The sequence below is a fragment of the Macaca thibetana genome, chromosome 3 (assembly GCF_024542745.1).
Source record: "Macaca thibetana thibetana isolate TM-01 chromosome 3, ASM2454274v1, whole genome shotgun sequence".
NCBI lineage: Eukaryota > Metazoa > Chordata > Mammalia > Primates > Cercopithecidae > Macaca > Macaca thibetana.
The window spans coordinates 140850725-140870819 of NC_065580.1; the positions used below are offsets into that span (position 1 = coordinate 140850725).

Consider the following 20095-nt stretch of genomic DNA (forward strand, 5'->3'; position numbering starts at 1 on the left):
ACCTGGGAGGCGGAGGTTGCAGTGAGCCGAAATCGCGCCCCTGCACTCCAGCCCGGACTACAGAGAGAGGCTCAGTCTAAAAAAAAAAAAATTGCTGCCCCATTTGGCGCCCCAGGAATGAGGACTGACACACTGGGCACTGGGCATCGCAGCACTAGCCGGACTAAGATTCCTCTGGGCAACTCAGCCATAGCAGAGTTTTCAAGAGGAGGAGTGGCCCTGATGAGGACCCGTAAGGCTTCAACCGTTCCCAAAACACCTCAAAAACACTTCGGCTTAGGGGTGGTGCCAAGGCTGTAAGTGCGTCCAACACTTCGGCTTGGGAGTGGTGCCAAGGCTGTGAGTGCGGAAGCCCGCCGGGAACCTGGGGGCGGGACGAGGGAAATGACGCCTGGGAGCGCCAATAGGGTGGTTGGAGCTGCTGACTCCGCCCCCGAAGGAAAGGGTTAACGGTTTCCGGTAGCGGCGTCTAGGAGGGGCGGGGAAAATGAGGTTTTGAGGCTGTGTCCCCTGACCCTTGGACCGCCTGCGACCCCCCGCATCTCCGCACCCTCGAGACACCTCCAAAGATGATGAGCTGTGGAGAGTCAGAGCTGGAGTTGGCGGACGGGGAAGATGCCGCGGCGGTCTCGGGACCACCCCCGGAGCCCCGAGCCCCGGAACCCCGAGCCCCACTGCCCGAGCCCGGCCTGGACTTGAGCCTGAGCCCGCGGCCCGACAGCCCTGAGCTGCGTCACGGCAGCCCCGGGCGGCGGAAGGGGCGGGGGGAGCATCGGGGCGCGGCTCGGCAGCGACGGCAGGTGAGCGTGGGAGGCTGGCCTCCGGTCTGCGACGGCCTCGCGCCCACCTAGTCACCCCACTGCCCTCTGCTCCCAGGTCCGTTTCCGCCTGACGCCGCCCTCCCCGGTGCGGTCCAAGCCGCAGCCTGCGGTGCCGCAGGAGCTGGAGATGCCGGTGCTGCAGAGCAGCCTGGCCTTGGGCCTGGAGCTGCGGGCCACAGCCGGGAGCCACTTTGATGCCGCGAAGGCCGTGGAGGAACAGCTAAGAAAGTCGTTCCAGATCCGCTGCGGCCTGGAGGAGAGCGTGTCCGAGGGTGAGGGGGGCGGGCGGCCGGCCGCGCGCGGGAGTCGGAGCGAGGGGCGCCACTCACCTCCGCCCCCGCTGCGCTCTCAGGGCTGAACGTGCCGCGCTCCAAGCGGCTCTTCCGGGACCTGGTGAGCCTGCAGGTGCCGGAGGAACAGGTTCTGAACGCTGCGCTCAGGGAGAAATTGGCTCTCCTGCCGCCACAGGCTCGAGCCCCGCCCCCAAAGGTGATGGGGTCTGGGCGTGGGGCTTCCTCCATGTACCCCCTTACCCGGATTCTTCCTCCTAGAGTGTAACCTTGCTTTGGGCCCCACCTCCCAGCAGGCGCCACCTGGGCCGGGGCCAGACATGACCATCTTGTGTGACCCAGAAACACTATTTTATGAATCTCCACACCTGACCCTCGACGGTTTGTCCCCTCTCCGGCTTCAACTCCGGCCCCGCCCTTCAGAGGACACCTTCCTCATGCACCGGACACTGAGGCGATGGGAAGCGTAGTAGACCCCAAAGATCCCTGGAGGACTAGTTCGTATTTTTCTGTTAAACTATTTGTTAGAATAAACTAATTTTGCTAATAAATGGGACTCTTCTTGGAGGCCTAAAATGGGGTTAAAATCTCTCTGGGGGTTATCCACTTAGCCTCAGGTTGGAAGCTGCCTGGAAGTCGAGTTTGGGGGCCTTTTTGGAACTTGGGAGAGTCATGGCAAGTGGAAAACACCGTCCACATTAGAGGTTTACTTAGATACTCCTCCGTTCGCAACCTTACCTGCCTCTCTCTGACTCCAGCCACAGCTACTGCCTGTTTTTGATCACGCAGCGATTGTTCTCTTCATCACTTATTTTTTTTTTTGAGGCGGAGTTTCACTCTTGTTGCCCAGGCTAGAGTGCAACGGATGGCACGATCTTGGCTTACCGCAACCTCCGCGTCCCAGGTTCAAACAATTCTCCTGCCTCAGCCTCCCTAGTAGCTAGGATTATAGGCATGGGCCACCATGCCCAGCTAATTTTTTTTTTTTTTTTTTTTTTTTTTGAGACGGAGTCTCGCTCTGTCGCCCAGGCTGGAGTGCAGTGGCCGGATCTCAGCTCACTGCAAGCTCCGCCTCCCGGGTTTACGCCATTCTCCTGCCTCAGCCTCCCGAATAGCTGGGACTACAGGCGCCCGCCACCTCGCCCGGCTAGTTTTTTTGTATTTTTTTTAGTAGAGACGGGGTTTCACCGTGTTAGCCAGGATGGTCTCGATCTCCTGACCTCGTGATCCGCCCGCCTTGGCCTCCCAGAGTGCTGGGATTACAGGCTTGAGCCACCGCGCCCGGCCTACTTTTCTATTTTTAGTAAGAGACGGGGTTTCTCCATGTTGGTCAGGCTGGTCTGGTACTCGCGACCTCAGGTGATCTGCCCGCCTCTAATTTTGTATTTTTAGTGGAGACGGGGGTTTCTCCATGTTGGTCAGGCTGGTCTCGAACTCGCGACCTCAGGTGATCCACCCGCCTCGGCCTCCCAAAGTGTTGGGATTACAGGCATGAGCCACCGCGCCCGGCCTCACTTATTCTGATCTCCCAAAATGCAGGGCCCAGCCTATCACACTTCACGGAGGCCTTCCCTGATTACCTGTCTCAAGGAGCTTGCAAGCCATCTGTTTGCACTGAGTTAATGAAATTATCTCCTTGCTTTTTACCTTGAAGAGCCTTGCCCATCCTGTTTACACCTGACCTGAATACTCAGTATGTTCGAAGTTCCAGTAACACCTAACAAGCCCCGGAAGAGCTTCATGTTGTTAATTGCCTGTAAGTCTCATTCCACAGCACAAAAAAGGTGCTGGTCTGTCCCTGAGTATTTGATCCAAAGCACTTTTGCCTGCCTCCACCGCCAACTCTTTACAAGTTAGCCTTCTGGCTGGGTGCAGTGGCTGGCGCCTATAATCCTAGCACTTTGGGAGGCTGAGGCGGGTGGATCACCTGAGGTCAAGAGTTTTGAGACCAGACTGGTCAACATGGTGAAACCCCGTGTCTACTAAAAATACAAAAAATTAGCTGGGCATGGTGGCGCGTGCCTGTAATCCCAGCTACTTGGGAGGCTGAGACAGGAGAATCACTTGAACCAGTGAGGTGGAGGTTGCAGTAAGCCGAGATCACACCACTGCTCTCCAGCCTGTCGACAGAACGAATCTCCATCTCAGAAAAACAAAAACCGAAAAGTTAGCCTTCTGCCCGAAGCCCGTACAGGGTTTTTCTGGGGAGGGAAGGCAGACTCCAAGTTCCACACCAAAATTTGCATTACACACCTTTTCCTAACTAGGCTTCTGTATACTTGCGTGTGGACTTGACTAGTGTTGAACAATCAACCCAACCACTGAAAAACTTGTCTTCCTTCAAACAGTAGAGAGAAACAACACAAGTTCTGGTGGGAGGCACCACCCATCCCCCCACCAGCTAGATCGTACCCAACACAGGTGTGGGGGCCACTGCCCTAGACATCAAGTTTATTGTGCTGTTCTCACATTCAAAACCCAACCCCCTCTCCCACTGGGGGAGGACAGAGGGAAGGATTTTCACAGTACCTGCGTGCCTCCCTGCCAGGCTTCCCCCTCGAACCCTCAGTCCATCTATCCATGGTCCACTGAAATGCAGCTAGGGACAAGAGCTAGGGACAACAGCCGAGGAGAAATGGGAATCTCTCTCCTTGGGAGAATAGGAGGAAAGGGCTAGAGAATTTGATATCCTCCCACCTCCCATGCCCTAAGAGAACAGAGGTCAGCAAACAGTCCATGCCATCCAGCCTGGGAGGCTGGGGGAGAGGAAGATGATGGTGACTCCAGCACAGCCAGCCTTGCTGCACAGGTGCCAGAGGCGTAGGGAGGAGGCTGAGGCAGCGATGGAAGAAAAGCTTTCTTTGCAGATCCAAGAAAGGAAACTATTTTTGGGGTCAGGAAAGACCCTGGGACACTTTCCTCTTCCCCCAGGTCCTTAGGAGCAGCAAGGGCATCCTCTTCACACTTTCTGTTCAGGGGGCCACTTAGTGGCTGGGGGATCGGGCCTTGTGGAACAGGTACACAGGACGCTGGAAGCCTGAGGGTAGGAGGGGAGAGGGAGTGATCAGAAGGGGTGGCAGCACCTCAAGAATCCCCACGGGGGTCTGCACTCTTTTAGCCAGGACCGGCCTCCCTGACAAAATAAACCAGCCTTACCTTTAGAGGTGTTGTGGGGTGTGGCCACAAGCTCATAGCTGGAGAAGCCCACGTCTGGGGATGTCAGGTAGGAACTGAACTGCTCTGGCTTCAGTTGGATTCGGTAGTAGTTCTTGTAGATTGTTTCCTAAGGAGAGAGGCAAGGGACCACACTTCAACACACTGCCACCTCCCCTGGCCAAGGGCGATGCCCATCTCGGGGTCTTTTCTTGCCTCAACCAAAGGAAGGATTATTCCCTCCACACCCAACTCACGGTAAGGGTCTTTCTCTTGCCATACGACGACCAGGGTTGGGGCTCTAGGACCAGGATGCCTCCAGGGCGTAGGTGCCGGTAGATCCGGCGAAACATGCGCTTCAGGCCCTCATCTCCCCAGTTCAGATGCACCCACTTGGTGAGGCTGAGGCAGAGCACCACATCATACTCAGGTGTTTGGGCCTCCACCAGGTCATCTCGATCCAGCACATAATTACCCTGAGGGCAAGTATCAGCAGGCAGTGAGGTCAACGGAGGGAATCGAAGAACCCCTGCTCCCAGGCAACCTGCTCTGAGGCCGATGGAGTCCTGCCACCTCACTTTAGCCCGTGGCCACGTTCTTCTCAGACTAACTCCCAAAAGGTGCCTGCCCTCTTTGAGTTTTGTTTTCTCCTCTACACCTTCCTGCCTCTGCTTCTTCCTACTGATGGTAAGCCAAAAATGTTGAGGGAGCCGGAGTAATTTTAAATGTTGCAAATTATCCATGAGGTCTTCTATAGCTGGGGTCCCAGGACCATATCCTGTGCTTATTCTCACCCACAGACATTAAGTGGAGTGACTGCAGGTTTTGCAAGGGTAACCAACCCAGGTTTCAAAGGCAGACCTGTGGTTCCTTCCCTGCAGTTGGGGCTGGCAAAGTTTCACGACTATTCTTTCCTTTCTCTGAGAGAAATGAAGAGCCACATCCTTTAGGAAGCCTTTTCTAGAAGATAAGCTCATCACAACCCTCTAAAAAGACCATTCTTCAAGGCTTAACCCAATGCAATGCCAAAGATCCCAGCAGGCGGCCTAACTGGAGAGTTCTCTGGGGAGCTGTGTGGGGTCAGGGGACTCCGTGGGGCATGGGGCTCTCCTCTCTGCAGAGGAGTTTCTGGTTCTTCCCTCTCCCATTATCTAGGGTCAATGTGGAGAGGATCTACAGCCAAGTCACTTGGGTTCCTGACACTCTTCACAAACTGTCTAGAAAAACAAAAGCCGCTGATGGGAGCAAGGTGGCTATCAAAGGGCAGAAACGCCAATATTAGTCTGCTGCTACCCTAATCTCCCTAGAAGACATTCCATGCCCGACCCCCATTCTCAGGCTCCTTCAGTCAATCTGAGGACCAAGTTCCACCTGGATCGAATTCCCTAGTGAGCAGCAGCCTTCAAGGGAAGGGAAGGTGGACCAGTGTGGATTATAGGCCAAGCCCAGAGCACTGCAAAAAAAAAAAAAGAGTCTTCCTTTATCTTGGAGATCCTTGCAGTCATGAGAAAGGACTCCAGGGTCAATGCCCCAAGATAGAGACCCCACCTTTCCAGGTTATAAGAGGGGAGGACCCCACCTTTTCAGGTTATAAGAGGGGAGAGACGCCCAGCAGAGACTCTCACTTGCCAACCCAGACCTCTCTTTTGAGGAACTGGGTCATAACCTTCCCTGCCACATTCCCGTTTAATCTCATCTTCACACCTGACCCCTATTCCAAGAGCCTCTGGACCCTCTTACCGTGACGAAGACAACATTGTTGGGGAAGACTGATGTGTCCGCTCCATCCAAGGGCACTTGGGGGGCAGCGATGGGACCCCGGCTGGCAGTCAGCGAGGCTGGGAAGCAGCTCCTCTTTCGAACGGTGGTGGTCCCTTCCTCACCCTCTGCCCCCGGGTCCCCTTCCACAGTCTGGGGTGGGAGACGCAGCTCCTCGGAAAGGTAGTGTCGGATGTTCTGACGGGCAGAATGGATGAGCCGGGAATCTATATCCAAGCCCACCATGCGGGACGGGCCCCACTTGCAGGCAATGCTCAGGGTCAGATGGCCCACATTGCAGCCCAGATCTAGGACGTCCCGGCCCCGAAACCACTCAGGCTTCAACACCCGAAGGCGCCCATCCTCACAGGAAGGATTGCGGTACCCATAGTATTTGCAGTAATTCCCATACTGGAACTTGCGCTGTTGCTTTTTGAAGCCTGCTGCAGGCAGTGGGTGGTGGTGGTGGTGACGGCCTCCCCAACTCCCTCGGCCCTTTTCCTTGGAACCCTGGCCTCCACCCCTAGCCCCTGCCTCCGACTTGCTGGAAGTCCTGCGACGTTTGCGATGTCGGGAGGAGGAAGATGGGGGTGCAGAGGTAACTGAGGCAGCTGGAGGGGCTGATAGGGAGCCTGAGGGACCCTGTAGAGCAGATGGAAGCGGAGACACCACTTCATCCCTGCAGTTGATGGCTGTGTTGAGTTCATAGGGTTGGGGGGCATCCCGGTTCTGGCCTCTGTGCCGCGGCTGCTGTGAGGCGCCCTCCCCGTGGAGTGAGGGGGTGAGAGGGGCTGTGGGCAGCACGGGGTGGCTCTCACTCCCTCCGGCTGCCTGCTGCTGCTGGTGGTGTTGTCCCCGGTGTCTATGCCGCTTCCGACCAGTCTTGAGTGGCGAAGCAAGAACTACATGGCCCTCATCAGTGCAAGTATTGAGACTGAGCGGGTCAGTAATATCTTTGGGGATGAGGATCTCCACTGGATCTCGCCCTTTGGCCGGAAGGGGGGATGACTTAGGGGTCTCTGCGTTGAGGGCGCGGCTCACTTCCTCATCCAGGAGGCTATTCAGGTTCAGGGGATCAAAGATATTGCCCCCCAGGAGGAAGTTGGAGGGTAACACAGAGTCACAGTCCGAATTCACCCGCCTGCGCCTCTTGAAGGCCGGATGTTTGAAGCCTCCCCCACCTCCCCCTACATTACAGCTATTTCTCCTCTTGCCCCCGCCCCCCCCAGGTGGCCGGTGGGGCTGATAGCCATTGCGGGGTCGAGGAGGAGCAGGGGGACCCAGCTCTGTCCCGCCCCCTCCCCGGCGCTCCTCCCCCACGTCCGGGGGAGCGGCTCGCCCCGGGGGATCCGACAGGCGGGCCTCCCCGTGCGACTGCGCCTGGGGGCCGCCTCCACGGTGCTGCTGCGCCTGGGGACCACCGGGGGGGGTGGCCGCGGCCCCGGGGCTCTCTCGACCGACCCCAGCGGCCGGGGACCCCGCAGACGGCGCGCAAGGACCCGGACCACGCTCCGTCCCGCCGCAGAGCTCCCCAGAGGCGGCCTCTTGGTGCGGTGGCACAGTGGGGCCGCCCCCTCCGCCCGACTCATCTTTGAGCGGCGGCGGCGGGGCCGGCACCAGAAACGGCTCCTTCTCCGCCGCCATCTCGATCATTTCCTCCCCTTATTCCGTCCCAGTCGGGGTAACGAGGGGGATCAGGGGGCTTAACCCCCCCTGCCTGGACCCTGCTCCCTTCCCCCCCTTTCCCGAGTGCGCGCGCAGCTCTGCTCTTCTCGCCTAGTCTCGCGCCCAAGCGCCTCCCCGCGAAGTGCGCCCCACTCGCCCGCGAGACCAAAACAAGATGCCCGCGACACCCGAACTACTCGAGCACTCAACCGCGCGTGCGCCGACCCCTTTCTCCTCCGCCACTACCACCCCGCCGCGAGCGCGCACGGCAAGCGCGCGTTCCCTTCGCCCCGGAACCACGCATGCGCACTCCGCCACCACCCTGGTTGCGCGCGCATCGGAGTACGAACCAACTTAACGGCTCTGGGAGTTTAAATATAACCCCCCACACAGCCCCCGCAAAAGCCCACCACCCCAAACTGACACCCTACTTCCCTGCGCAGCTAGGTCCGGCCCTACTGATCTCCTTTGTCTCTGCCGCGCGATCCCACCCACCGTAGGCGGGGGACGGGACCTGGTGTGAAAAGGTCTCCTTGACACCCGACCCTTGTTCCTGAGGAATGAGTCTCAGCGGTCTCCACCCGGCTCTAAATCCAACAACCTCCCCACCCCGCCTCCTTCCTCCCCCTAGTGGGCAGCGCCTGCGCACACCCTTTTGGGCTTGCGCGGGTACAGGCAGCACGTGCTGGAGGTGGCGCCCCGCCTCCCGTCTTAGGGGTAGGGCCTGTGACGTCGCTTCCTTAAGTTTGGTAAACGCAGCGTGCGTCAGCGCGATCCGGAGGGGCAGGGCTTCCCGACGAAGGGCGGTGCTCATGAATTATTCATGAGCTGTTGGTAGCACACCTCCCCCCTCTGCCCATCTTCTTAGAAGCGCTTCCGAAGGAGCAGAGAGACCCTACAAAGCCGAGGAAGGGCAGGAGTGGAACTGGGCTCAGTAAAACGCGATAGGTCATTATAACTCACCCCCCTCGAAAATATTCTCTGCTGAATTGGGGAAAAAGAAAAAGCACTAAAACAGCCGGTGTTGTCCAACTTCCTCTTCCCCCGAAACGGCTGAGTCGTTCTCTGGTTCCTCTGCCTTCCCCCAATCGCAATCACCTGGAGACGCCACACCACGCCTTCCTCTCCGCCTCCACACCCACGGCCCGGACCCCAACACCTCCGCCCATTCCCGACGCCCGCTCACTGGCCCGTCAGCTCACGGGCCTCCCCAAACGCCCGCCGCGGCGCCGCGCCGACTTATATACCAGAGAGTGTGGGCGGGGACGGGGGTTCGGTCCGCGCTGGGCCCCCCCCCCGCTTCGGCCAATGAGGAAGAAGCGAATCTACGCCGTTTTCCCGGGGAGATTCGCAGCCCGGTCTTCCTGCCAGCGGAGTGCTGGGCCGAGGAGCGGGTGACAGGGGTGACAGTGGGGTCCCGGAAAGTCTCAAATAAAATCCTAAAGTGAGGGCGTGAAGGAGACCAGCAGGAAGAGGAGGAATCAGGGAACGGAAAGAGGGAGGAAAAGGCAGTCTGAAACAGAGAAAAGTTAGTAAGATGTGCTTCAAGAACAATCAGGCGCTGCGGCCGCCGCCTAAAAATATGTGACACCAAAGAGGATTCTGGGATTTGTAGTTTTCCCGGGACGTTCGGGTGAAAGATGGCGGAATTACCTCAGCCGCGGAAACGCAGACGCTGTTTCCAGTTGCGCATGCGCCTCAGACTCCGCGAGCGCGCCTCCCGGGGGTGGAGCTAGCGCGCAGGACGTCCTCGTGCCTTTTCTTGGTGGCGGGAAACCTGGGTTGAGGTGTGAGAGGCTTGCGGAGTCGCTGCGCCAGCTGGTTTTGCACCTCGCCTTTAGGTCCTCCTTGCTCCTGAAGGTAGCCGGCTAGTTTCTGGTTGTAGGTGAAGGTGCTAGGCGCCGCCAGTCCTGGCACCCGTTGCCTGAGGAGAAACTTTCTCAGGGCGACAACCAGCTCTTGGCCCTTTTTCCTCAGAATCTGTCGTCCCCAAGAAACAGACAAAAACAGCCCAGTCTCCTGACGGGCACTGACAATATGAGTGAGAATGAGGATCACGGTGCCTTGGCGGGAGTGGGAGTGGAGGGGAGATTCCCTCATGGTGGGAGGAAGGAAGGGAAGGAACGGGAAAGAGAGAGGGGGACGCCACCGTTTTCGGGGAGAGGCGAGGACGTGTGGCTCAGGGACACCTCCGAACTGAACCCCTATCCCTGAGAGAGAATAAGGGGTGAGGGAAGAGAGAGGAAAATGGGAGCACCCCCCAAATGGGAAGAACTTCTCCCCAAAACTTCTTCCCTTTGGATTGCAAGGTGCATTTGGGATTGGGGCTTTTTAAAAATTATCTTTTATTTTTTATTATTTTTTAAAAGACAGTCTTGCTCTCTCGCCCGGGCTGGAGTGCAGTGGCGCAATCTCCGCTCACTACAACCTCCGCCTCCCGGGTTCAAGCGATTCTCCTGCCTCAGCCTCCTGAGGAGCTGGGGTTACAGGCGCCCACCACCACGCCCAGCTAATTTTGTATTTTTAGTAGAGATGGAGTGTCTCCATGTTGGCCAGGCTGGTCTCGAACTCCTGACCTCAGGTGACCTCTTGGCCTTGCAAAATTCTGGGATTATAGGCACGCCCAACCGTGCCCGGCTAATTTTTCCGTATTTTTAGTAGAGACGGGGTTTCACGTATTGGCCAGGCTGGTCTTGAACTCCTGACTTCAGGTGATCCACCTGCCTCTTCTTTCTTGTTAAACGTGTTAAATCAGGCTTGCTGAGCTTGTGCACAAACGTGAAGGAAGCAAGCAAGGGAGGGAAGGGGGAGGAAGGAAGGAGGGAGGGAAGGAGAAGAGAGAGGGAGGGAGAAAGGGGGCAGGGAGGGAGGAGGGGGAGAGAGGAGGGGGTGAATAGAGGAAGGGAAAAAGGGGAGGGGCGAGGGAGGAGGGGGTGAAGAGAGGAAGCGAAAAGGGAGGGAGGGAGGAGGGAGGAAGGATGGAGGAGGAGAGGTGGGGAAGGGAGGAGGGGGAGGGAGGGGGTAGGAAGGAGAGGGGGAGGAAAGAGGGAAGGGGGAGGGGGAGGAAAGAGGGAAGTGGGAAGGAGGAGGGGGAGAAAGGAGAGGGGGAGGAAGAGAGGGAAGGAGGGAGGGAGGAAGAGGAGGGAGGAAAGGAGGAGGAAGGGAGGGAAGAAGGAGAGGAGGGAAGGAGGAAGGGAGGGAAGAGGGAGAGGAGGGAAGGAGGAAGGGAGGGAAGAGGGAGAGGAGGGAAGGAGGAAGGGAGGGAAGAGGGAGAGGAGGGAAGGAGGAAGGGAGGGAAGAGGGAGAGGAGGGAAGGAGGAAGGGAGGGAAGAGGGAGAGGAGGGGAGGAGGAAGGAGAGGGAGAGAGGAAGGGAGGAGGACAAGGAAGGAAGGAGAGGGAGGGAGAGAGGGAAGCAGGAGGGGGAGGGAGAGAGGAAGGGATGGAGGGACAAAGGGAGACAGGAGGGAAGAAGGAAGAGAGGGAGGGAAGAGGGAGGAAGGGAAAAAGGAAAGAAGGGAGGAAACTGCTATTAGTTAATTGATGCATGAAAATAAGCAGGAGTCCACATACTGTTATTAATGCAAAAAGGAAGATCAGACTCTGGCTTAAGAAAGATTTGAAATATACTTTTTTTTTTTTTTTTTTTTTTTTTGAGATGGAGTCTCGCTCATTTTGCCCAGGCTGGAGTGCAATAGCACGATCTTGGCTCACTGCAGCCTCCACTTCCTGGGTTCAAGTGATTCTCCTGCTTCAGCCTGCCAATTAGCTGAGATTACAGGCGCCTGCCACCACGCCCGGCTAATTTTTGTATTTTAGTGGAGACGGGGCTTCACCATGTTGGTCAGGCTGGTCTTGAACTCCTGACCTCAGGTGATTCGACCACCTTGGCCTCCCAAAGTGCTGGAATTACAGGCGTGAGCCACTGCGCCTGGCTGAAATATACTCTTTACCGCTTTTTTGAGACTCAGGGAGTCTGGATTAGATGACAATGCTGAAGGGTTTACTTCTCTTAGACCAAGGATTTGAGGAACAAGGTAAAGAAGGGAATGATTGGATGGTTAGGAGGAGGAAGTGTGGGAACACATTCTGAATGGTGTGTGGGGAGAGAGAATTACTGTTTATTTTTTAAAAATTGGCAAGACTGACAAGTTATTTCACTAGGTCAGTTCTCAAACTTTTTGGTCTGAGAACCCTTTTATACTCTTAAATTATGGAGGACTCCAAAGAGCTTTTATTTGGTTTGTATCTGTTGATATAAACATATTAGAAATTAGAATTGAGAAACATTTAAAGTTTGATTAGAAATAATAATATGTTAACCTAAACAGGTTTTTATGAAAAATACATTTTCCTAAACAAAAGAAAATTTAGCATGAAGAATGGTGGTGTTTTACATTTTTGCAAATCTCTTTCATGTCTGGCTTAATAGAAAACAACTGGGTTCTCATCAGTTTCTGCATTCAGTCTGTTGGGATATCTTGTTTTTGTAAAAGTACATGAGAAAATCAAGCTTAATACAGATAGGTAGTTGGAAAAGGGAGAGGACCCCCTAGGATTCTGGGACCATACTTGGAACTGCTGAGTTAGATGATTTCATCTCAAAATTTATGTGATGATTTTTAATGTTCTAAGTGAAATAAAACTGTTTTGAGATCCTCATTCACTTTCCCTTGGTTTCCTTTATTATTCCTAAGTTCTTTTTCCCTCCTTTTTTACCCTCATTTCGTATGTTGAGTGATGGGAATATGGTTTCTGGAACTGTACTGGTTCCTTTACATTCTTATTTAAAGCCTTTGCCCCTCTTATTAAAGCCTTCCCCCCAACCCCACATCCTGCCCCTCTTCATCTAAGGTAAGAAAAGAGAAATTAAAACCTCAAATTTTATTCCTGAGTCTACAGCCCCTAGTCATTTAGTAGCTGTACAGAAGAAAGTTAGTGGTATTTTGTATATTTATTAACTATTTTTTTTTCCTCTCTCTCTGAACCAGCTTTCAGTATTTGTTATTGTGAAAGAAGTTAATTCACCTGAAACGGAGGAGGGGCAACCTGAGTTATCAGAAAGTGACTTCCTGGCCTTCCCTTCTTTATTGATCAGGTTAGAGCTTTTGTTTGAAAGCAGTGTTCATCACATGCACAGATTATACATATTATGTGATACTATACTATACATCACTGTTTACAGATTTATTACATCTTACTAGCTCAACAGTGAACCACAATTCTATCTAGTTGGTTGGGGCTCCAGAAACATACTTTAGCCTAGGAAGATCTTTACAGGTTTAGATAAGGATTTGAACCTAAATACTGGAAATGTTTTGTATTTTTAGATTAGTCAAAATACTCTCTTTTAATTTTACTTAAAGAATTTAGGCTGGGCACTGTGCCTCACGCCTATAATCCCAGCATTTTGGGAGGCCAAGGCAGGCAGATCACGAGGTCAGGAGATTGAGACCATCCTGGCCAACATGGTGAAACCCTGTCTCTACTAAAAATACAAAAATTAGCTGGGGGTGGTGGCGCACTCCTGTAATCCCAGCTACTCAGGAGGCTGAGGCAGGAGAGTCACTTGAACCCAGGAGGTAGAGGTTTAAGTGAGCGAAGATCGTGCCACTGCACTCCAGCCTGGCGACAGAGCAAGACTTGTCTTTTGGAAAAAAAAAAAAAAAAATTAAAATATTTTTTGAAGTGGTAACATTTGTGTGTTTTAAAATGCCAAAGATATACGAGGGAGTATACCAAAAGCTTCCTTTCACTGTCATCTACCCAGTTCTACTCCCCAGAGGCATTTTGATCCATTTTTTTTCTCTTCCAGAGAAAATTTATGATTTTCTCTATTATACTAGACATATGTTTTTAAAACTAAATATTGTCATCTGAAACACACTGATTTTCACTCTGCTTTTCTCACTTAGCATAGCCCTTGTAACTTAGACTGAGACTTCTTATGATCTTTTTTGGAATTTTAAAGTCTGAGAAAGATATATTTGTCATTTGTGATCAAATTAATATTCTTTTTACAGCCTAATTTTATCCAGTCTTTTTTTTTTTTTTTTTTTTTTTGAGACGGAGTTTTGCTCTTGTTGCCCAGGCTGGAGTGCAATGGCGCGATCTTGGCTCACTGCAACCTCCGCCTCCTGGGTGCAAGCAATTTTCCTGCCTCAGCCTCCTGAGTAGCTGGGATTACAGGCGCCTGCCACCACGCCTGGCTAATTTTTTGTATTTTTAGTAGAGATGGGGTTTTGCCATGTTGACCAGGCTAGTGTCGAACTCCTGACCTCAGGTGATCCACTCGCTTCAGCCTCCCAAAGTGCTGGGATTACAGGTGTGAGCCACCATGCCTGGCCAATTTTATCCAGTCATTACCTTCTATTTAGGATTATAATAAAGGAGATTAATTTGCTTGAGTGTTTCTCCCCAAAATTCCAACTTGCCTTTTTTTCTGGAGCAAATATGTTTTGGGATTGATGATGATGAGTTAAAATGGAATCAGCAAGAAAATGTGCCCTTTAATATAAAGGAAACATAGTTGCTTTAGAATAGCATGTCTGAATTATTCACCTTCATAGAAGTGAGGAAAGGAACAGAAAAATGTTAAAGGGTATTCACATTCACAGCCATGCTGTGGCCACACTGTCAAAACCTCAGTACCCTTTAAGTTTATCTTATGGTCTAGAGAGAGGAACCCTACACCTTGAACAAGTTTGGCCATTTAAGGTCTTAAAATTTTCTGATCCTTTAAAGGGAAGTGTATGTGAACCAAATGATCCATTTTATGCTGCTTTTGGATCTCTTTATAGTGGGGATCACAGATTTAGAACAATGAGTTTCAGTTGTAGGACTTTCAAACTGCTCAAAACCAACAGAAACAAGATCACTGAGTAGAATAGATATGTTAGTAGTAGAATTGAGAGGCAAAAGTCCTGGGTTCATCTAAGCTCAACAATATATTAACACTGAGTCTTTGGGCAAACCACTTAACCTCTGTTAGCATGTTTTTTTTCCATCTGTAGAAAGGGGAGTTGGGGCTTTATTATCCCTAAAGGTTTTCCCAGAGCTAGAATGCTTTTTATAATGGTTATAAAAGTAAGAATGACATATATCCCCTAAGTCTAAAGAAAAATGGGTAAAGGGCTATAAGAGGTTAAAGTTAATAAAATAAAAGACAGTTTTCTTCAGAAAGCTGGGTGGGACACAGAATACTACAAAGCCATATAAAAGAACAAGATCATGTCCTTTGCAGCAACATGGATGGAGCTGGAGGCCGTTATCCTAAGTGAATTAATACAGGAACAGAAAACCAAATACTGTATATTCTCACTTATAAAGTAGGAGCTCAACATTACATACACATGGACACAAAGAAGGGAACAATAGACAATGGAGCCTACTTGAGGGTGGAGAGTGGGAGGAGGGTAAGGACTGAAAAACTACCTATTGGGTACTATACTCATTACTTGTGAAACAAAATTATCTGTACACTAGATCCTATGACATGCGGTTTACCCATGTAACAAACCTGCACATGTACCCCTTGAATGTAAAATAAGGGTTGGAACGTAAAAAAGGTTGGAAAGAAAACATGAAAATAAAGCTGTGTGGAAATAATATCAGTAGTGGGAAAGTATAAATTGGAAAATAAAAATATTGGAATGTCCCCAGATGAGTCTTGGCACACTGGTGGGTCACGAATAGCTTGTAGCTGTGTAGATACTAATTTCTTCTTCAGCCTTTGGTGTGGCTCTTCAGTTGCCTGTGGCTGTGAGCAGCCTGGTCCTTTTACCCCCAAAGTACCTGGAAATGTCATTTTCTATGTGTTTCAGTATATGCTATTAATGTATGTTTTCTGTGTGTGCTGTGATGGCAAAATGGTGGTGAAGCACTGAATTAGACTGTTAGGATGTCACATAGCAGTTATTAGCCCAAACTTTGAAATCAGACAGGTTCTAATCCTGATTTTACTACTTATCAGTGACTTAGTATATTTAAATCCCTGTAAGCCTGAATTTCCCCCAAGTGTAAATGTTACCCATCTCATAGATCTGTTGTGAGAATTAAATGGAATGCTACATAAAAGGTAAAGAATATAGTCAGTGCTCAGTAAGTGTTAGCCATTACCATTAGTTACAGTGTCAGTAGTAATCAAGAAACACATTGATGTCAGGCCGTGTGGAGTGGCTCACACCTGTAATCCCAGCACTTTGGGAGGCTGAGGTGGGCAGATCACCTGAGGTGGGGAGTTCAAAACTAGTTTGACCAATATGGAGAAACCCCGCCTCTACTAAAAATACAAAATTAGTCGGGGATGGTGGCGTATACCTGTAATCCCAGCTACTGGGGAGGCTGAGGCAGGAGAATTGCTTGAACCTGGGAGGCAGAGCTTGCGGTGAGCCGAGGTCGTGCCATTATACTCCAGCCTGGGCAACAAGAGCAAAATTCCTTCTCAAAAAAAAAAAAAGAAAGAAAAAGGAAAACAAACACATTGATGTCGTGTCATGGGGAACATCTGTGAGTAGACTGCTGAAGATGAACTATGAATATCAAAGAAGGCACTAATTTAATTTCTCATTATTAGGTGCTAAGGTAGAATAAGGAAGAAGATATTATCTGGGAACCTGTGCTGGTTATCAAATACTTCTGAGCTATGATTAGAGATTGGTAGAATCTAGTACATTGGAAAATTGAGATTGGACTGAGGATCTAAGAAAGGGAAAATAAACATTATAATGATGTTAAAAGTGGGGCTTCTCTATGCACAGAGACCTCTGAGGTCAGAGAATTACCAAATTATGTGTGTGGTCTTAAGTGTTTAGGAGAGGCTTATGAAATGAGGCTATCCCTCTGAAGAAAACTCTCTTTTCTTATTCATACCCTATCATCACTGCTCTACTACTACCTGTACTTCTGGTACTACTACCATTTCTGCTGCCTGCCTTATGTTGGACATGGTTCTAGGCACATAATACACTAAGGATTGCTGCTAATATTTATTTGTTATTTAAATTTTTGAGTCAGGGTCTCACTCTGTCACCCAGGCTGGGGTGCAGGGGCACAATTTTGGCTCAATGCAGTCTCCGCCTCCTGGGCTGAAGTGATCCTCCCACCTCAGCCTCCAGAGTAGCTGGGACTACAAGCCCATGCCACTACACTGGCTGATTTGTTTTATTTTTTGTGGAAACAGGGTTTTGCCGTGTCGTCCAGGCTGGTCTTGAACTCCCAGGCTGAACAGATCTGCCTGCCACGGCCTCCTAAAGTGCCAGGATTACAGGTGTGAGCCACCATACCCAGCTCTGATTGTTGCCAATCTTTAAAACAGTAACTCTCGTTATTCCCTGGCGTGTAACTGGCACCACAGAGGCATGTAATTGGCACCACAGAGGAGGTCAAGAATGCAGAAACATAGTCCAGAGGTCTGAAACAAAGAGTTCCTGAACCCAGGAAGACAGAAGGTTTAAAATCTTGTTTAATCAGAGTCATAGCAGTTAATTTCTTTTTTCTAACAGAGGCACACAAAGTGTAGTTTCTAAGCTGAATGATGACAACATTGCAGAATAAAGAAGGTGAGTCAAGAGTGAGGGAGGTTCACTTTGTACATCTCTCTCATTTTTCTCCTTTTGGACATCCTTTCCACCAAAGGCTGGTTCAGGTCCCTATATTCTGTGCCCACTCTGGTCAAATTACTGTTCTGGTCAAACAAAACAAGATGCTTTGAGTGAAATAAATGTGACTTAAAAACAGTCCTGCTCGAGGAACATATGAACTTGGGGAGAGAAAAGGCATTTAAATACCTATTATAAAGTTGAATGTGGTAAATGCCACCAGTTTTGTGCAGAGTATTAAGGAAGCTCAGAAGAAAGATATACATGGGAGGATCATTATAATTTTTATTGAGGAGGTGGCATAAGAGCTGTGAATAATTTGTAGATTTTGACTAGTTTTTAAAAAATTGCTCTAATTTTCCATAACATTTTATCTAAAGTAAAAATGAGCAAATTATACAGTTTCACGTTTGGATAATTCAGCTTCCTGCATGTTTATATTTATCACCTTTGACTTAGTGGTTCCCAAACCTGGCAGTGTATCAGAATCAACTAGCCTTGTAAAATTAAACATTGCTAGGCCTCTCACGTCAAACTACCTCATCAGCATCTCAGGGCTGGGGAGTGAGAGACCCAGGAATCTGAATTTGTTAAAAGCTCTCTCCATATCATTCTGTTACGGCCAAAGGGCAATGTTTGGCAATCTCTGTTAGACTGTATGTTTCATAAATTCCACGTGATCACATTTCTTTCAGAATGTGGAAAGGGACCAAAGAGAATCTTTGCCCCACCTGCACAAAAATCTTACAGCATGTTACCTTGTAGTCCTAACTCCCCCAAGGAGGAGACCCTGGGGATCAGTTCCCCAGAGACAGAGGCCAGCATAAGCCTGCCAAAGGCCAGTTTAAAGAAGGAAGAGGAAAAAGCAACCACAAAGAATGGTCCAAGCAGGGGCCAAGAGAAAAAAAGAAAGGCACAAAACAACAAGCAAGCAGAGAAGAAAGAAAAGGTACCAGTCATATTGGTGGGCTCTGGTAGGATATCTCCTCATACCTTGCCCCTGGCTAAGGCTAGACAGACAGTCTTTTCATGTTGGGGAAATTCACCCTAGAGTTTCAGGTTTGTATTCCTTTTTGGGAGCTTCCATTTTTCTTTTTTTTTCTCAAAGAGGTCAAAAATGTTTTGATGGAAGAATTGAGCAGGAAATAATAGGATGAGGTGGGTTAGAGGTGGGGGTAGAAGTGGACAGAGACATTATACCCTTTTGTCTTTCCTTTGACTCCTTTATTCCTAGGAGATCTGGGATAGAGTTCATGGCCTCCTTAGGTATGCTGACTGCATGCCTTCCATCTTGTAAACTTACTGCCTCATCCATCTAAAGGAGGCTTCCCTGACTGTTCAGGGGGAAAAACTATGGAAAAATAAGTGGTTTTCCTCCCCTACCCTTGTCTCTGCAGGAAAAATCAAGTCTTACCCCTGCAGAATTTGAGGAGATTGTCCAGATTGTGCTGCAGAAGTCCCTTCAGGAGTGCTTGGGTATGGCATGTAGTAAGAGAAAAAGGGTTTCAGTTAGGCAGAGTGACTATTACCTGAGAGGGACAGTTAAGTCTGACAGCTTCTCTCTTCCTCTCCCATCTTCTAAATAAGGTAATATTAGATAAGACTTCAATATAATTTAAAAATACTTCATCACTTATCAACAGGACTATAGCTAAACTACCTTAAAGGGTACGTATTTTTAGAAAAAGTAGATTACATTTACTTCAGAATTTATATATAGTCTTACCTAAATTTTCAAGCCATGGGATTTTTGTTGTTACTTATTTACTTATTATTATTTTTTTGAGATGGAATCTTGTTCTGTCACCCAGGCTGGAGGGCAGTGATGTGATCTCGGCTCACTGCAGCCTCTGCCTCCCAGGTTCAAGTGATTCTCCTGCCTCAGCCTCCCAAGTAGCTGGGATTACAGGCACCCACCACCACGCCTGGCTAATTTTTGTATTTTTAGTAGAGGCAAGGTTTCACCAGGCTGACCAGGCTGGTCTCGAACTCCTGACCTCAAGTGATCTGCCTGCCTTAGCCTCTCAGTGCTGGGATTACATGTGTAAGCCACTACACCCAGCCTGTTGTTTTAATTTTTTTTTTTTTTTTTTTTTTTTTTTGAGACGGAGTCTTGCTCTGCCGCCCAGGCTGGAGTGCAGTGGCCGGATCTCAGCTCACTGCAAGCTCCGCCTCCCGGGTTTACGCCATTCTCCTGCCTCAGCCTCCCCAGTAGCTGGGACTACAGGCGCCCGCCACCTCGCCCGGCTAGTTTTTTTTTTGTATTTTTTAGTAGAGACGGGGTTTCACCATGTTAGCCAGGATGGTCTCAATCTCCCGACCTCGTGATCCGCCCGTCTCGGCCTCCCAAAGTGCTGGGATTACAGGCTTGAGCCACCGCGCCCGGCCTGTTGTTTTAATTTTTATTTTTTGTAGAGATGAGGTGTTGCTATGTTGCCCAGGCTGGTCTTGAACTCATGGCTGCAAGCAATTCTCCCATTTCAGCCTCCCAAAGTGCTGGGATTGTAGATGTGAGCTACAGTGCTTGGCCCTAAATTTTTAAAATGCAGTTAAAATGTATTTCTATGTAATTACAAACTACTTAGAAAAGATAAAATTGTTTTCCCTAGATTTGAAAAACTTAGGGTACATATCCTTGCAAATTTCAGTTTCTAATACCGATTTTGCATGTGGTTAGGGATTTAGTTTTTAGAATAAAGAACACGGTGAGGGAGGCCAGGTGTGGTGGCTTATGCCTGTAATCCCAGCACTTTGGGAGGCCAAGGCGGATGGATCACTTAGATCAGGAGTTCGAGACCAGCCTGCCCAACA

The 20095-nt window shown here is 50.4% G+C and overlaps 3 protein-coding genes across 10 annotated transcripts in view; 2 read left to right on the plus strand and 1 right to left on the minus strand.

Moving 5' to 3' along the window:
- The first annotated feature begins 385 nt into the window (after positions 1 to 385).
- Positions 386 to 1662, plus strand: PPP1R35 (protein phosphatase 1 regulatory subunit 35). Of its 2 annotated transcripts, none has more exons than XM_050783839.1 (4): positions 386 to 800; positions 877 to 1093; positions 1174 to 1310; positions 1405 to 1662. In XM_050783839.1, the coding sequence occupies exons 1-4, from the start codon at positions 570 to 572 to the stop codon at positions 1579 to 1581; spliced, it is 762 nt and encodes a 253-aa protein (XP_050639796.1). In that variant the 5' UTR covers positions 386 to 569; the 3' UTR covers positions 1582 to 1662. The 2 variants fall into 2 exon arrangements, with proteins under 2 accessions (XP_050639796.1, XP_050639797.1); XM_050783840.1 differs by having other exon boundaries at positions 1408 to 1662.
- A 1873-nt stretch (positions 1663 to 3535) lies between these two features.
- On the minus strand, positions 3536 to 9303 carry MEPCE (methylphosphate capping enzyme). Its single transcript, XM_050783685.1, has 4 exons — positions 6005 to 9303; positions 4522 to 4740; positions 4268 to 4394; positions 3536 to 4148 (listed from the first exon to the last, which is right to left on the minus strand). The coding sequence occupies exons 1-4, from the start codon at positions 7673 to 7675 to the stop codon at positions 4096 to 4098; spliced, it is 2070 nt and encodes a 689-aa protein (XP_050639642.1). The 5' UTR covers positions 7676 to 9303; the 3' UTR covers positions 3536 to 4095.
- Positions 9304 to 9429: 126 nt separating this feature from the next.
- The window catches only part of ZCWPW1 (zinc finger CW-type and PWWP domain containing 1), a 28445-nt gene continuing 17779 nt past the window's right edge, over positions 9430 to 20095 (plus strand). For 3 of the 7 annotated variants that reach the window (XM_050783700.1, XM_050783701.1, XM_050783704.1), the window contains exons 1-3: positions 17183 to 17245; positions 17980 to 18233; positions 18682 to 18760. In XM_050783700.1, the coding sequence (XP_050639657.1) occupies positions 17218 to 17245; positions 17980 to 18233; positions 18682 to 18760 (361 nt within the window). In that variant the 5' untranslated portion in view covers positions 17183 to 17217. The other 4 variants (XM_050783702.1, XM_050783699.1, XM_050783703.1 and 1 more) reach the window with 4 other exon arrangements.